The following is a 16,879-nucleotide window of genomic DNA, read 5'->3' on the forward strand; positions in this document are numbered from 1 at the left end:
TTACTTGTGCCCGGGGCTCCCAGAGTTATTTGAAATGATTTAGCAGGAATTTAGTACACGATTTGGATAAGCACGATAGGCGGTGGGAAAGGCGGGTCTTTAGGGGGGTGTCAACACTTTTGTCCTGTCACTGTACCAGTACCTATCAACGAAAGCTTTGGTACTTGATTCATAACCGGTGGACCCTAGGGGTTTTCCTAGCGTAGATGGCGTGATAGATTTCTCACACTTGGGGAGTTTTCCATTACAAATAAATGGAGATAACGAATAGCTACTAAGGGGTATTCCGTACATGTTCAAGTGAAGCTGGGTAATGAAGCCGATGTCTCAGCCACTACGTAGTTTGCTTTAGAGCGTCAGATTTCAGGAAATAATAGGACAACTTCACCCTGATTAGAAAAACGCAAGGTACTCCATAAACCTGTCAAGTTCCTTTGCATAGAAAAGTACAATGCCTGTTGATCAAAATGTAAGAAATGTAAGGAATGTAAGCACATTTGCGGCGGCGGTTCTGACCAGAGTCGACTACTAGCATCCACGTGACCGAACTCTGACAGCCGCGGGTCGCAGCCGAAATGCCTCTCCACCCTAGAGCGGAGCTACTCTCTTTCAGTGAATTTCGCAGACTATTGTCTCCTCACCGTCATCTCCCCATTCTTGGATTTTCTCGGAAGATGCTGACCCAAGTTTTTTTGACGAGGCCGGTACTCTAATTCTTCACTTTCTTACGCCTTTTTGACTCTTCCCTCACCATGGCGTCACTCTCAGGTTATACTGCTACTGGGAGGACCCGATCATCCGATGGCGTCACTTCCATTAACGATGATACCTCCACGGTCGAAGGCACCTCACCTCAAATCGACTCGACAGAGGATAACGAGACCGTGTTCTTGAACAAACCTGCTTCGACTCCAAGCGCCCTCGACAATGTGACTGACATGACCGACAAGGCTATCGGTCGACCTTCCAACACCCCGGATACAATGCAAGAGGAACCTCGAAAATGCTGGATCTGCTACACCGACGAGACAGAGGACTCACCACTCAATTTAGAATGGCGATCTCCATGCCCATGCGCCTTGATAGCACATGAGGCCTGTCTGCTTGATTGGCTCGCAGATCTCGAGAATCCTCGTTCACGCAGACGAAACGGCGGCGCTAAAATGCAGTGTCCCCAGTGTAAATCCGAGATTGTTGTCACTCGGCCACGAAGCTACATTGTTGATGCTTTACGCATGGTTGAGAGAGTGGCGGGACGGCTCGTCCTCCCGGGAATGGTTTTTACAGTGGCGGGCACAGTATGGGCAGGCTGCTGCGCACACGGCGCGTACTCAATGAATCTTGTATTCGGTGCGGAAGAGGCCAAGCAAATTCTCGAGGAGAGCATGGACGGCCCGTGGAATCCTGGAATGAATCTCGGTCTACCCCTCATCCCGCTCGTCCTCATATTTTCTCGTACTCGTTACGCCGAAGGCCTCCTTCCGGCTATCCCCGTTTTATTCTTCGCCGCGCACAGCCCTGGCCAAGAGCCCGACCTCGACTTTTGGCCGCCGACTCCAGCCTTGACTTTCGCCGCCCTGCCATACGTGAAAAGCTTCTATGGTGCGCTTTACGACCGGATGTTTGGTGGACTGGAGCGAAGATGGATCGCAGAGGTGCAGCCTCGCGCGGCAGAAGAGATTCTTGATGATGCGCAACAACAGGATCAGGCGGAGGGACTCAACCGATTTGGCGACAATGTTAATGGTCAAATACTCATGGAGATCGACCTCGAGTTACAGGTAGGAATGGGCAATGACGCCGAGCTTGCCGATGCTCTAGCTCTTCCTGCCGCCGATAACAACGATGGCGCTGACGTAGGCGCTCAGGACGGACAAGCTCAAGGTCAGCCTGCAGGCCAGAACGGACAGGGACTGGACCTGGGTCGGCGACAAAACGAGATCATCCACGACACCGGAAACCTCACCGATATTGTTCTTGGGGCCCTCGTGTTCCCAGCCATATCCGCATCGGTGGGTGGTCTTCTGAAATACATTCTTCCCAAATCCTGGACCACGCCATCATCAGTCCTAGGGCGCAGCCGCCCCGGACTTCTCCAAACCCGCTGGGGCCGCAGTGTTGTCGGTGGGTGTATGTTTGTGCTGCTGAAAGACGCACTCGTTCTCTATTGTCGGTGGAAGCTGGCACAAACACACCGGCGGCGCAAGGTTCTGAATTACGAGCGGTCCAAGGCCAGAAAGCAAGGGACAACAAAGCGGTAAAACTGAATACGCGGAGCTGTTTCATTTATTAGTCCACGGTATCCGTATTTGTTTTCTCTCATTTGCATCCTACGGCGTTAATTTACGGGGCTTTGCTTGACAATTTTGGTGGGGTGTGCCATTTACTACATGTATGTCACTTTGACATTTGATGCCTCTTACGACCCTTAAGATACCGCAGCACATTACGATTCATTCAATCAATTTCTTTCATCTGATAAAATTCCTCTTGTCTTCTGGGTTTTACTTGGACGGATTATGCATTTTGATTACACCCTGTATTTAACATTAGGAGCATCTTTTGAATTGACTTAAGGCAGTTAAAAATTGACAGGAAGGAAGTTACTGAATATCACTCATTGGATTTGTAACGTGAACAGCGAATTTTATTATTGATTGTAGAATCCTTACCTCTTTAAGGTCGATAGAGGTATATGGACGTCCAGGCGCGCGGCTAATCAAAAGGCGGCGACGATTCTGCCGTCAGGGAATTATTCGCCCTGAACTGCACCGCAACGTCCTCTTCCACATCCCCATATACCCCAACCACAATGCCGTCTCTATCACCAGCGCTCGCATCTCTTGCGAGTGTCTTCCGAATTCCCATGTCTCTGGCACCGGTACGCCCCTCAGTCACCCGCGCCTGCCAAGAGACCCTGACTCGACGAGCAACACAACTGGGCCCGATTACCGCTGCCGTGCAATCCGCGCCCTTCTCATCGACAAGCTCTCTGGCAAAGCGTAAGGGTGCACGCCCTGGAACAGACAAGCGAATCAGTATGTTAAGCCACAATTGTCGCAAAATGCGGCCTATCCGCCTCGAATTGCCTAGCCACGTGCCCCTCGAGATTCGACACTCTCAAACATGAATATGAAGCATTCAAAGCTAACAATAATTTCCTCAGCCCTTATCCGCTACTTCCTCCACCACCCCCTCACCCCGCGTCCCCTCCGCTTCTCCCGTAACCGTTTCCTCCGTCACTGGACCATCCACCGTACCTGGCAACTCTTCCAGTCGAAGCAGCGTCAAAACCACGAACTCGAGCTGCAGCGTCAGTACCAGAGCATGCAGTCTGCATGTGAGGAGCTGCGCACTGGTGCGAGTGATGGTGGCAAGCTGTTCCGGAAATCCATGAACAAGAAGGGCATCTTTAATGATATGTTTCCCATTGAGTACGGGCGTATGCAGACCGATTATCCACCCGCGGAGGGGTGGAATCACGAGTGGAAGAGACCGTCAAAGAAATAGATGCTCAGATCCTGTCTCGAGCATTGGTTTTGTGTTGACTGAGTGAGATTTGGGGGAATTGCTAGATTCGCCTTGGGTTGTCTTGTATCATTGGCGCCATGTACTATATATGCATTTTATCTTCATTGTCAAGGTCGCTTGAGATGTAAATCAAAGACCCATGAATTCCGTCCGGTTTTGTAATGTCTTCCCATACAAATAGCCCGATCGACCCTGCTCTTAGTAGATGCATAACCTTAAAGGACTGAAAGCTTGCGAGACCACGGAAATAGTGAGGCTCTTGCTGCTAGAAATGTTTGTGATCCTGGAATACTAAGTTACATCAGATACACAAAACCCAGGTTAAGTAATTGATTATGTAGTTCCTAGAGAAAAGAGTAACAACACACTGTATGAAAGGAGAGAGTGACGGTAAATACTACATGAGAGAAGGATCAAAGGAGCGGGATTCGCCATGCACGTCGGGGAATTTGCAAAAGAGAGACAGGGACAGGTATCCGGAGTTGCACGTGCATAAAGTCGGGTAATGATAGGAAAAGCAATCGCCAGTCAAGGAAAGACATGAAGGAAAAAGAAAATGTACTCCGAGAGGATAGACAAGGTTAAAACAGCCTGGGCAAAATAAAAGGCAGACAACGTGCCCGAGTCAATTGACTAGGCAAGCACTGGAACCTCCCAAACGCCAATGATGCATGATACAGCGGAAGGTCGATTGAACGGCAAACTAGAGCTTGACCCAAGTTCATCGCTTTCCCAAGTCGAGAGTAAAACAAACCGAACGCTGACAGAGAAAGCAGTTGCAATATCGCACATTCTTGGAATGAAGTGGTTTATAGCACCACGCAGCAGGAGCTTTTCCGCTTGTCAAAGGTTAAAAGCGCAGCTCGGGTGGCTGCTTCAAAAACGTCGTCGACACCCTCGCCGGTCAAGGAGGAGCATTCGAGATATTTGCGAGCTCCAATATTGGTGCCAGTGTCATTGCCCTCTTTAGATGTGACAAATTTGAGGGACTTTTTGCGCATTTCTTCGATGGCCAGTGGATCTTCTCGCAAGTCTTTCTTGAGACCGACTAGGATAATGGGTACGCCGGGGCATCGTTCATTTGCTTCTTCAATCCACTATCCTGTATGTTAGTGGCCATTTCACATGATCTCCGTTAGCAGATCTGACGAACCTTGTGCTTTACATTCTCCAGCGTGTCAGGTGTGTCCACGGCGAATCCGATCAGAATGACATGAGCCTTCGAGTAAGCCAAAGGGCGCAATCTTTCATAATCTTCTTGTCCTGCTGTATCCCAAAGAGCCAATTGTACGGAGCGACCATCGACTCGACAATCCGTCACGTAGTTTTCGAAAACGGTCGGGACCTAGGCAGCAGGTTAGAGTTGCGTTGGTGGGTTTCAGATCGGCGTATAAACTAACATAATGCTATGGTGTAAAGAAGTGTCAGTAAAGAATCTCTCTATCACGCGAAATGTTGACTTGCTGACGAAGACTTACAGTTGGGAAGTAGCCAAGTGTGAAAACACTGAGTAAACTGGTTTTCCCGCACGCGCCATCTCCGATAATCACAAGCTTTCTGGATGTGTCAGTTGAGGTTAGCATCCTGGCATGGGCAGTCGAGAAATTCAATTGCAGAGTATGCAAGAGTCGTCCTAGTCCTCCGCGGGAATGGAATTGCCACTCTGCGGAGACGCTATGGGGGCCTCGTGCGATCTAGGCCGGAGGGGGTATGACAAAGTGCAAATGAAGGAACTGGCCGCGCGTACCTCCGCATAACATTATCACCCTGTTGTTGCGCCATATTTCAATGGATCGAGTGGGGTAGGAAGTTCTCCCAAGCGCTTCTTGACAAGGTGGGAGAAGAGAGAATGATGACTCGATCACAGGTTCGTAGTCGAGTCAGGCCCACGAAGGCGCAACACAAGAAGCAGGCAGGGGTAAGGGGAGGTCAGCCCTGCGCGTACACAGTTTTCACGCCCAATCGTAAGGTGCAAGTGTGGTTGGCCTAAAGAAAAACAGTGAGGACGGTCGCGCCGGGGCTAAAGCGTCGGAGAGAGGTGGGATACAGTTGACGAATTGGATAACCGGATACGAGAGGCTTTGTAAAGATCTGATCCACCGAAGAAATTAATACAGTAAGGAAAAAAGAAAAAAAAGTAATGAGAGATATTGAAATTGAGTAAGCGAAAGAGAGTTGCTTTTGATTTTACGATAAGATGAAGGGGGGGAAGAGGGAATGCGGTTAGTGTAGGAAACAATCCGGAGATTTAAGGCACACCGGGAGGAGTGTTAGAAGGGACGCAATTTCTAGTAAAATGAATAATATAGGTACGTGCTTCATAGTACTATTTCTGATTCTCGGTTACTCCGTGAAATACCCTTTCGGTAAGAACAGTGTCATTTAAGAAAGTTATTTTTATCATTTAGCGCATATGTCTCACTACAGGTGGAGAGTACTAAACAGGCTAAACAATACGTAAGGGAGACAACTGGTAAATATATTCACCGCCTGCTTATGACATATATAGATTCAGCATTATTATACAGGCGGTAGGTATTGCAGTCAGGTGACTTCATGGTAAGGCACCACATCATGAGAAATTGAAACTTGCATATCTCCACGCCTCAAGATACAAGTCTAAAGATTAGATCATGTATATGTAAATTCTAAGCGCAATTCCATGAAACCTATATAAACCTGAGTGTGAGTACAGTTCAATGCCTGAATAGTCAGGCACCAGCTCGCTTGCGGCGGCTAAGTATCCTGTTGCGGCGGCACGACAACCAGCCAGAACGCAGTAAAGGCCATCGCTCATTCATCATCATCGGCCAGAAGATCTCGCTCCTCGTTGTGACCCATGCTCTCAGGGCTCTGCTTGCTTGGTGGCCCTGGTTCAGACTTAGCTACACTTGCCTCTCCGCGAGTCCTCCAGCCTCCCGCGGGCCCGCTTCCGACTCAGCACGTCCTGCGCCGGCGGGTTCACTGTCTTTCCACCCCTCCCACCCCATCCTGATCCTCCGCCAACCCCTCTTACTTCCTACCACCCTCGACTCCCCGAAGTGCCTTTACAAAGGGATTGCATTCATACCTTCGCCAAGACCCTAAGGGGTTTGGATCTTTTGGTGAGTCCCTGTAGGGATTGAGTTCGGAGCTTTGTTGGTTCTTTCGCCCTACCGGTCTCCGCTTTTTGCCCTGGCCGTTTTACTCAAACCCCCACCACCTTTGTTGATGATACAGGGGTGCTAATCTTGCGCTAAAACGGAACAGAACCTTGCTGAGGACTATCGCTCCCAGCTTCATCTACATCCACAACCACCATGGCGACCCACGTATCGGCCAACCCGACACCCACCAACGGTGATGCGCGGGGACCCTTGAGCCACACCACTGCTGAAAGCATGCCCGCACCGGCGCCCGTGAATCGCAAGAAGCAGAAACGTCGACAGAAACAGGCCGCCCGCCTCGTGGATCCACATGATGTCCATGCCTCTGCGGAACAGGACTCTACCGCCGATGACCGACATTCCAATGATCATGAAGTCGACAGTACAGATTTTAATCATGCTGGATCGGATGATGTGTACCACAATGGAGTACATTACGACCTGAGCGGACATCCGATATCGAATGATTATGACGACGCAACGAGCTCGAAAACAAAGAAGAAAAAGAATAAGAAAGGCCGTTCTGACTCACGCACTCTCGCCGATGGTAGCTCGACTCCTCTTTCCTCACCCTCCGCTACCTTCTCCCACCCTATGCCTCCACACTCGCTGCCATATTCTCGCTTCCCTGCCAAGTCCGCCAAGGAAAGCAGTATTTGGAATCAATCGTCTTTGGAGGAGCGCGAGAATATTCGGACCTTCTGGTTTGAGTTAGGCGAAGAGGAACGGCGTCAGCTTGTGAAAGTAGAAAAGGACGCCGTTTTAAAGAAGATGAAAGAGCAGCAGAAGCATTCTTGTAGCTGCACTGTCTGTGGTCGAAAGCGAACCGCAATCGAGGAAGAACTTGAGGTCTTGTATGATGCCTATTACGAGGAGCTTGAACAATACGCAAATAACAATCAAGGGTCCTTTGACGAAGGCGCGCCGATCATCCCTCCACCTCGATTATACCAACCACCACTTCGATCTCCTGGTCAGCATACACGCACGCACGGTCAATACCATCCATCAAGGGGCAGAGTTCAAGAATTGCCCGAAGATGAAGAAGAGGAAGAAGAATTAGAAGACGATTATGATGACGAGGAGGAGGATGACGACGACGAAGATGACGACGAGCTGTACAGCGATGACGAGTTCGAGGACGATGAAGCTCGCGCTGCTCGGGCGGACTTTTTCGCTTTTGGTAATAGTCTGACGGTGAAAGGTGCGTTGATACACAGGTTCGATCTTATCCAAAGTTTGGTTGTTTTCTGACTGTTTCTGGTTAGATGGTATCCTTACTGTGGCAGATGATCTTCTCAAAAACGATGGCAAACACTTCATTGACATGATGGAGCAACTAGCCGAGCGTCGAATGCAACGAGAAGAAGACACACAGTACAACATAGCTGCTGCTCACCAGTCATTTCATGCGGGTCACAATCACGGACCCCTTGACGATGAAGACTATGACGACGAAGAGGATGAAGATTATGACAGCCAGGAGGAGGAAGAGTTCGATGAGGATGAAATGGTATGTTTGGGAATTGTCATTCCTTCATACCGATTGTACTGACAGGCATGGAAGGATGCTATGACGGAAGAACAGCGCATGCAAGAAGGCCGACGGATGTTCCAGATATTTGCCGCTCGGATGTTCGAACAACGTGTGATGACCGCATATCGAGAGAAAGTTGCAGAACAACGTCAGAAGCAGCTCATAGAGGAGCTATTAGAAGAGGAGAATCGAAACGAGCAGCGCAATGCTAAGAAAGCACGAGAAGCCCTAAAGAAGAAGGATAAGAAGCGCCAACAGAAGCAGGCTAAAGAGGAAGAGAAAGCTCGTCGTGAAGCTGAGAAAGCGGCTGAAGAGGCCGCGGTCAAGGCTGCCCAACAGAAAAAGCTTGAGGAACAACGATTGAAGCGTGAGGAACAGCGCTTGAAGCGTGAGGCTGAACGTAAAGCTCATGAAGAGGAGCGCGCACGCAAGGAAGCAGAGAAACAACGGCGCATCAAGGAGGAGAGGGAACGACAAGCCGAAGCAGAACGCAAACAACGAGAGCAGAAGGAAGAGAAGAAGAGGCGCGAGGAAGAAAAACGCAAAGAGAAGGAAGAGCGCGAAGCTTACGAGAAGAAGTTGAAAGAGGAGCAGATCAAGAAGGATCGTGAGATGGCAGCCAAGGTAGAGCAGGAGGCTAGGGAACGATCTGGGAAACGAGATATCCAAGGAAGAGCCGCACCTCATCCTGGCACCATTCCTATGCCTCCGAACTTTTCGTCGCACGCTGTTCCTGGCTCCGTCCAATCCCCTCACTACAACATGGCGTCTCCAGCCGCTCCTAAAGTTTCGACCCCCGCAAGGCCACGACAGCCGTCCCAGCAGGGTTCTCACACTTCTTCTCCTCATTCTCAGCCGTCTTTGTCGGAGATCTTCCCACAACCTTCTATCTCTCCTCGTTCTATGGCACAGTCTCACTCCGGAGCTATCGGTAGTCGATCGGGCCACCACCAGCAACCTCCATTACACCATCCTCAGCCTTCTGCTCCTTTATCACCCCTGGGTAGATCGCACCCTCCTGGCTTCCAGGCCTTTGGTGGGCTATCTTCAAACCCACCAGGCCTGCCAGGTATGGGCGGTCGGCCACTTGGGGCTCCTGACTTCCACATGTACTCTCCCGGTTCAGCAATGATAAACCCTCTCCGCGCTTTCGCTGGGCCCGGTGGAATCTCTGCGCCCCCTGGGATTAATGGAGTACGTCCAATGCCTTCTGCCAGAGGATTCCCAGCAGATCCTGGACACGGTCTTCCTTTCTCTGGACACCATGGAATGCCTGGTGCATTTCCTATGCAACAACCGGGGTTAACAAAGACTCACTCAAGACAGCAGTCGGGATCATTTGAACGATCTCCGCTAGAGAGTGGCCAGCCGTTCTCGTTTGCGCGACCTAGTCCTATCAAGCGACCGTCGAGTGGCGCACAGGATCAACAAGAAGGCGGCCATACCACGTCACGCCGAGAAGTAGATGCTTTGAGCAATCAACTTGGTAGCAGCGCACTACTTGATGATACCGATCCTCATTACTATGCATCCAACTTATCTCAGTCGTTGCCCGGAGCCACCCTGGCAGGGCAGTTCCCTGTCCCATCGAGAGCTAGCTTCCAAGGGGCATCATTCTTCGCTGATCCTCTAGGGTCGAAAGCCACCAATTTTGGTAATGGCTCCACTGGATGGGGTGGGCCGTTTGGAAGTTCTGCTTTCCCCGCTCCGTCTACCTGGGGAACAGCAACTGGTAAGCCTTTCTTTGCATTCCTTGTATGTAAGAATTCCCCTAACAATTGGATAGCGAGCGGCTGGCCGCAACCGCAGCCACATAACTTCTTTGCTGCTGGTGGTCATCATCGTGGACATACCCCTCGACCTGTTACCATTCGTCTCTTGGTGATCCAGGCCTGCAAGCACTTAAACACACTAAGCCCGCAGCCTGGCTCTGGAGGCTACCACGACGTGAATAAGGTGCTTAGCCAGGTAGAGAAGCTGCGCCCTTCCAACGAGCCTGCTATCAAGTTGGATGAGATGCTGGACATCTGCGACACTGAAGGTAACCCCCAGAACGGCGGCGGATCATTCTCCATTAAGGAAGATGCGAACACCCGCTACGTCAAGTTCGAGCCAGATACCAACAGCTCCGTACCCGGTCACCGTGGCAGTATTGTTCCGGGTGATATTGGTAGCCCAGTCCCTGGTAATAGCCACCCTGCTGGCTTTGGGGGATTGAACACTGTGCTTCGGCAATACTCCTCGCCTACCGCAGGATTATTTGGTGGGACTTCTTAATTCCCTTATGATTATGACCCATTCGATTGCTTAAGACCGACTGAGCTCTTCTATTGGAAATGCAAGGCCTCATTCCTTTATCTTCCAGGGACTAGTCTCCTTACGCGCTCTTATGGGAATGACTCCTGAAATGCCCCTCATCTCTCTGTTTCATTTCTTCTTTGATTTTCCTTTTTTTTTTGTCTTGAATTGAAGCGTCACGGGTTCACGTCTCACACATCCACATGTCCTAAGTGTCTGGTTTCTGCTGATCGGTTTTCTCTTTATCTTTGCGGTCAAGTCTATTGGACTTGGATCTGAGGCATCAGGGTTTATTTTGTGTACGGTATGAGTTTTCTTTTTCGTTTTTCTGCATTATGCAGCGATATCCAAGGAGCTTGGGATAATCTCCCTCTCCGCATCATCCTCAACAATTGCATGATTGAAGGTTTCTTCGTCCGTCTGTTTCTGGCTAGTCTTCCAGACGGCTGATACTGTAGTCTGTACGAAGTATTTCCCGCCGTATTTCTAAATGTCCGGACATGCAATGGAAGGTGCATAGTAGTTCAATAAATTCACAACATTGAATATCAGACTTTGTATTCCGCTTAGTGACGACTCCTGACCTCAGGGGCTTCTCTGTCAAACACTAGCAGCGCAGATACATATGGAGCATGAAAGTTTGAACTCCATTCTTTGTGTCATGCCCTAATCAGGCATGTTTATATTTCTACCATGCACCTCACCAGTGCTCCATCTGGTCCCTCATATCTGCATGCTTTTGCGCCTCTTAAGGATGGATACAGTACATTGCTTATCGTCCTGAACATTCAGTTGAAGTGAAATAAATAAGTTCAAAGGTAGGTATGGTATGGTGTGACAGTGGTACACTAGTATATACTCAAGAACGAGACGAGATAAGCATCATAGACAGGGGCTGGCTTCCAGAAAGCGAACAAAAGTAAGAAAGGAGACAAGGAAAAAGACAAGAAATGAGACCCAAAGAGACCTTGTAATCAGAGGCTTCAGGGACTATGCACTTATCGCATCTCGTACAAACAAAACGTATGCCTCCTTGAGAGGCCCAATATCTGCAAAGCTCAAAGAAAAGCTTTGACACAATCTCAGCCCACACCAAGGATCACATATAATTCATTCACTCTACTGCTTCTCTGTAACGACACCTTCATAGTCTCGAGTCCGGATGTACTCGAGCGTACGTTCGAAATGGCGCTTTGGACCATCGAGGTTCGGGTTAGGTTCATCCTCGGTGTTTGAAAGGTTTGAGTGAATGAGCTCAATAAGCCCATTGAGATACTTGGTGGTGACGGTCTCATTTTGCTGGTCAAAGTAGTAGACATAGCGATTGAGGATCTCCACGAAAAGCTCGACGGAGACTGCCGTGTCCATGCAAGCATCGGCAACACGAAGAGCACGCTGAAGACACTCCAGGACTCGTTTCCCGTCGCGGTAAAGCTATTCCTAAATTAATACGATATGTCAAGAAACGGGGTTGATGGATTCTTACATTTTTTGGATCTTCCTCACCACGCTGCGGGTTCTCCACCACCCACCAGAGGTGACTTGCAAGGTAGACTGCACGGCATTGATCTGGCTTCTTGAGAAGCTTGCTGCCGTGAAGTGCGGCCTTAGTAATCAATGTGTCGTAGTTCTCCTTGGAGAAGCCACGGGTACCATGCAGAGCACCAGAGATGATGCAGACTGCCTGGAACTGTGCACGTGAGTCGCTAATCGAGTCCTCGTAGATAGTAAATGCTTGCGCGAAGAACTCATAGCTGACTTCTTCGAATCCCGTTTGATCTGCGACCTCACCACACATCACAAACAGCCGTAGCGCCAAGTCAACGCAACCAGGATTCACCCGCTGATACAGGTTGTTTACACATTGGTGCAGGAAGCGGTAGAGAGCGGAAGATTGCGATTGCCAGTTGTCATCGTAGTGTTCGCGGGACTTCAGTTTACGAGCGAGGCGAATCGAAGCTGTCACAATGGCAGGGGTAGTGTATCGGATGCGCTCGTTTCCATCAGCAAAGGCCTTGCGCGTGGCTTGAAGGAGCTTTTTGTTGAGTTAGTTTTGAATCGTCAAGCTTAGACGGATTGGTTGCCATCCATACCTTGAGCTGAGTATCATTATCTGGGCCTTGAATCAAGTGCACCAATCTTGCAAGCCACCCTTGCTCCTCAACCGTCTCATCCGTCTCTCCTCCACGGCGCTGTGATTGCGCTCCTGGATACCCAGTAGACTGTTGAATGCCTTCCTTGATCAGAACTCTTGCAGCTTGTAACACCCGGTCGAGGTTTTCCGGGCTCGAAATGACAATCTTATTTTTGAGGAGACTCCGAATAATCTCGCCAGCAATGGATCTCCGAGTGGGATATGACTGCGAGGTCAGGAGCGGCAGGTAATGTGGCAATGCCAGAGCGGTAAAGATCGAGACATAAGAACGGATGGGGGCGTTAAGTAGGTGGAGAATGTGTTGTTGCGTGGGGGCTGAGTGTAGATCGGCGTGGTCAGTGTACTCAGCAGTCTTTTGAGCCGCGAAGTCCAAGACCTGATCGACATACTCCAACCGATCGGGGTAAATGTTCAATGCGAGATTGACAAGCGAGACCAGGAGAGCCATGGTATCCTGAATGGGCAATGCGCGGGTCTTTATCAAGTTGACAACCTGATCATAGAAGATGTCGTAGAGCTTGACCTCTGCAGGAAGACTAGGCTTCGCATCTTCCTCGCTGACGGTTTCCGACTCTTTCGCGGGCTCTTCAGTCTTGCTTGGCTCTTCGGTCCCGTTTTCTTGGGGTGCTTTCCCCTTGGCAACCTCGGACAATTCTTGCTTTTTCGTCTCCTTGTCAAGTTCGAGCTTCTCCAATAAACGAGTGACCGCTTGCTCCTCGCTCTGTTTCCGAGCCTCTGGCTCGGCCTCTGTCGATTCCGTCTCTCCTTCTTTCGCCGCGTATGTCGAAAGACGATCCATTAACCCAATGACAATTTTCTTAAGATCGACGTAGGGGTTGAGTCTGGCGATAGCGGACAAAAGGAGGTCAAGTGTATGGAGGTGGAATTCATCTGGGAAGACCTTGGTGATTACTGTCGCGCAAAAATTAGCAATTGAGCCGCGTAGATCATTTGAGGCAGAACTTTACCCTCTAGGAGATACTCCTGCGCTAGAACATCGCGACACTGCACCACCTGTTCCAGAAGTGCCTGCAGGATACCAGACTGATATGCTTCGAGATCCACCAGCTGGCTCAGACGAACAACGTTGCTACCCACTAGTAGCTCAAGCTCCCGCCTCTCTTGTATCCGCCGCTCTCGCTCTCGGGAGGGACCCTGGTGCTGAAGTCGCACCCAGAGCTTATTCATCTCCACGAAATTGGTCAAGACGAAGTTGATCGAGTCCTGCAGGTTTCCTTCCGGTCCATCACCGGTTCCAGAAGGCAGGTAGTCGCGCGCCTGGCCAGACAAATAGTATCGCAAGAACAAACCACGAATGGGATGTTGAATTCCACGGCTCATCTCCATCATATCCTTCATGATTTCCTTGACCGGCGCATCCTCCACCGACATGTATACGGTACCGACAGTGATCATCAGGTATAAGCGAGGAACAATATTGCCGGCATACTGTACAAGCTCGTAAAGGTCCGCCAAGTGGTTGACGGGATGGTTCTCCTTGAGGTAGACGGACAGGTGTCGCAGCGCATCGAAAACGGCCATGTACAATTCATAATATTGCTTCGGACCTAGGCTAGGAGTTCGTAATTCGGATACTAGAGTTGATCTGCAGAGCCCAAATTGGGGATTGATTAGCATTCAAATTCATTGCGCGGTAACCCGGCATGGTTGCCTGTTGAAGCGAGGACAGCTCACCCGCACTTGAGCGCATCCATGAGCTTCCCGGGGGTCTCCAAGCATTTGCGCATCATAGCCGACTGTTGCCTCACCACCCCCAATGCCTCCTCAAGGAGGCGGGTTTGGTCCTCCGGGATAGGCGGTGGGCTGGCCATAGCGGAGGGAGTGAGGGGGAGCTGAGGGATGAAAGCAGGCGGTAAACACCAGCGCGTTTAGAGCAATGATCAAGCTTGAGAGGGGCTCTTGACCATTAACAATTCATAAGAGAATTGAAGGATTTGGTGGTTGGGTGTGGGTTGTTTAGAGGAGAGGGAGGCAAGTTCAAGTTGGAGTCAGGAAGGATAAGCTAAACTAACACCATATGGGGTCGACGAACCACCCCGAAACGTCACTGAACACGATTTTCCATCTCCACTTAACATTCTACCGCTACGTAATATATGGAAAAGACAATTTCTCTTCTCAATTTTTCTTCATTTTTTTCTCATTTTATTTAATTTTCTGATGATTTTTTTTTGTGGTTCAAATCCCCCTCAAACGCCGCCTGTCGTTCAGTTGTTCAGTTGTTCAGTTGTTCGATCGAATCCTCAATTCAGTCGCAATTCAAATTTCCATATCATTAAAATCCTCTTCAATCCCCCGTTCAGCATCTTGTTCGAAATTTCGTTCATAATCCTCAGCTCTGGTAACCCCGGGCGCTAGGAAATGATTCTCCCCTCCAACAGGGGCACCGCATTCTGGGCACGAGGCTGTCTCCATAGCTCCCCCACACTCGCCGATGGTGAAGGGATGATTGTTGCGGCAGTAATACCAGTGACCCGTTCCTTCGAAGCCGCGGGCCATGACTGAGATAACTTCCATTCGCTCCTGGCTGGTGACTTCGGCGTAGAAAGAGCCCCCGTTCAGCATTTGTTGAGCGTTGTCGACTTCAATGCCCAATCCACGTGTCTGGCCCGAGTATTCCTGACAGAGTTTTTTTGCTGCATAAATGCAGAGGCGGCCATTCTGGAGATGATCGTTGCCTAGCTCTTCGGACACGTATCCACGCTCTAGGGCGTAAAGCTGAGCCTTGAAAATCCAGCCTTCGGTCTCGTGTACTGGTCGATGAGAGGCTTGAGCCTGTCGAACAAGAATGTCACAGTCATTTCTCAGAACTCGCAGGTCGATTTTGAGCGCTGCCTCCTTGTACTTGGTTAATCTTTCCAGGTCCAGGAAATCTGCCAGCAGGGCAATATCAAGACGAAGACTGAGAGCTGCTGCTTGCAAGACTCCCTTGGTTTGTAAGATTTCGTCTCCGAACGTGAAATCCCCTGAAGTCGTTTTGTGGCGCTGCGCGTTGACCACCATTTCACGAACCCGTTGAAAGGGTTGCTCTTCTGGGTTTACATCTCGAAGGTACTTCATGATCTGTTCTCGCAATTTAATCATGTTCTCCCATCTCTGAGGCTTTGCACTGTCCATTATCATTTTCATCACTTTGATCTGGCCACTACTCCGTCCACTGATCTCCACCTCTGGCAACCTGCCCAATTCTGGAATATGGGTACCCTGAAGTTTCTGAATTTCTTGAGCAAGCTTCTGCGCAAGAGGTATGAATTCTTGATTCAAGCGGAGAATAAGCTTTTTTGTTGATTCATCCAGAAGAGCTCGCCGAACAAGTCGGCCATATCTGGCAATGTTTCGCAAGGGACCACGGCAAATTCCACAGGTCTTGATGTCTTCCATTGAGAAAGGCTGCGACGAAGCGAGAATGGCTGTGGGTTTTCCATCCTTGTTGACTTGATAGTGCCGTTTCAGATCCATTTGCGCATCCATACTTTCCATAGTCAGGAAATGACCACATGTAGGGAAAATGCAAGGGTTTTCATCAAGATTGATGTCCTTGTATGTGGCTCCCTCAAGATAGTCCACATCCTGATTCTTGATATTGTATGTTGCACAAATCTGGCAGTAGGACGAAGTTGGACATTTCTCTCCACACACTGAAGGACAACGATGTCCACACTTGAGAATTTTCTCACACCGAAGGGAGCAAGGAACATGGTCACATGGGGCAGCACAGGGCATAGAGCATCGGCTGTGTGGGCATGCAGAGAGACAAATGTTTTGTGCGCAAGGAGCACAGGGTTCGAAACACTTCTTCGGGCATTTTGAGTGTCCGCAGGCGACTTCACATTTGGAATTGCATGGTGGACATTGTTCATTGCCGTGGCAGGTTGATAGACAACTGTGTGAGCACGTGGTTTGCTTTCGTCCACATACTTGCTGGCACTTCCCATGTTTGATTTTGAGGGTCTCGCTGTCAAACACTTTGGCACAGACTAAACATCTTCTGGTGCATAAGTGGCCACAAGGCAATTCACAGCGGCACGGAGCGCGGCATCGAAATTCCGAATCGTTGACATCCACATGGCATTCAACTGTCACTTTGTGATTGCAGCCAGGAACCGTCTTTTCTACTTGCTTTGGACAGAGGTATGTCGATTTGTTCTGGTCCTCCCAACACTCAAGTGTTGCAATGGTATGGCCGCATGA

At 49.8% G+C, this 16,879-nt stretch overlaps 6 protein-coding genes across 6 annotated transcripts; 3 read left to right on the forward strand and 3 right to left on the reverse strand.

Moving 5' to 3' along the window:
• Positions 1–752: 752 nt before the first annotated feature.
• Positions 753–2,261, forward strand: N7520_007896 (RING finger domain protein; the record flags this gene model as incomplete). The annotated part of the gene is made up of 1 exon (XM_057141830.1): positions 753–2,261. The coding sequence occupies one exon, from the start codon at positions 753–755 to the stop codon at positions 2,259–2,261; it is 1,509 nt and encodes a 502-aa protein (XP_056995836.1).
• Positions 2,262–2,812: 551 nt separating this feature from the next.
• Positions 2,813–3,510, forward strand: N7520_007897 (mitochondrial 54S ribosomal protein mL40; the record flags this gene model as incomplete). The annotated part of the gene is made up of 2 exons (XM_057141831.1): positions 2,813–3,038; positions 3,167–3,510. 2 exons carry the CDS (start codon positions 2,813–2,815, stop codon positions 3,508–3,510), a joined length of 570 nt encoding a protein of 189 aa, XP_056995837.1.
• An 830-nt stretch (positions 3,511–4,340) lies between these two features.
• rho2 (uncharacterized protein) lies at positions 4,341–5,313 on the reverse strand (the record flags this gene model as incomplete). Its single annotated transcript, XM_057141832.1, has 5 exons — positions 4,341–4,628; positions 4,685–4,876; positions 4,932–4,937; positions 5,010–5,088; positions 5,279–5,313. 5 exons carry the CDS (start codon positions 5,311–5,313, stop codon positions 4,341–4,343), a joined length of 600 nt encoding a protein of 199 aa, XP_056995838.1.
• A 1,517-nt stretch (positions 5,314–6,830) lies between these two features.
• On the forward strand, positions 6,831–10,491 carry N7520_007899 (uncharacterized protein; the record flags this gene model as incomplete). Its single annotated transcript, XM_057141833.1, has 3 exons — positions 6,831–7,881; positions 7,946–8,190; positions 8,236–10,491. 3 exons carry the CDS (start codon positions 6,831–6,833, stop codon positions 10,489–10,491), a joined length of 3,552 nt encoding a protein of 1,183 aa, XP_056995839.1.
• Positions 10,492–11,631: 1,140 nt separating this feature from the next.
• On the reverse strand, positions 11,632–14,499 carry N7520_007900 (vacuolar protein sorting-associated protein 35; the record flags this gene model as incomplete). The annotated part of the gene is made up of 5 exons (XM_057141834.1): positions 11,632–11,946; positions 11,999–12,547; positions 12,606–13,579; positions 13,636–14,273; positions 14,363–14,499. The coding sequence occupies 5 exons, from the start codon at positions 14,497–14,499 to the stop codon at positions 11,632–11,634; spliced, it is 2,613 nt and encodes an 870-aa protein (XP_056995840.1).
• A 448-nt stretch (positions 14,500–14,947) lies between these two features.
• On the reverse strand, positions 14,948–16,623 carry N7520_007901 (NF-X1 finger and helicase domain protein; the record flags this gene model as incomplete). The annotated part of the gene is made up of 2 exons (XM_057141835.1): positions 14,948–16,326; positions 16,368–16,623. The coding sequence occupies 2 exons, from the start codon at positions 16,621–16,623 to the stop codon at positions 14,948–14,950; spliced, it is 1,635 nt and encodes a 544-aa protein (XP_056995841.1).
• Positions 16,624–16,879: the final 256 nt, after the last annotated feature.

The sequence above is a fragment of the Penicillium odoratum genome, assembly GCF_028828045.1.
Source record: "Penicillium odoratum strain IBT 22623 chromosome Unknown utg000005l_segment0_segment0, whole genome shotgun sequence".
Lineage (NCBI taxonomy): Eukaryota > Fungi > Ascomycota > Eurotiomycetes > Eurotiales > Aspergillaceae > Penicillium > Penicillium odoratum.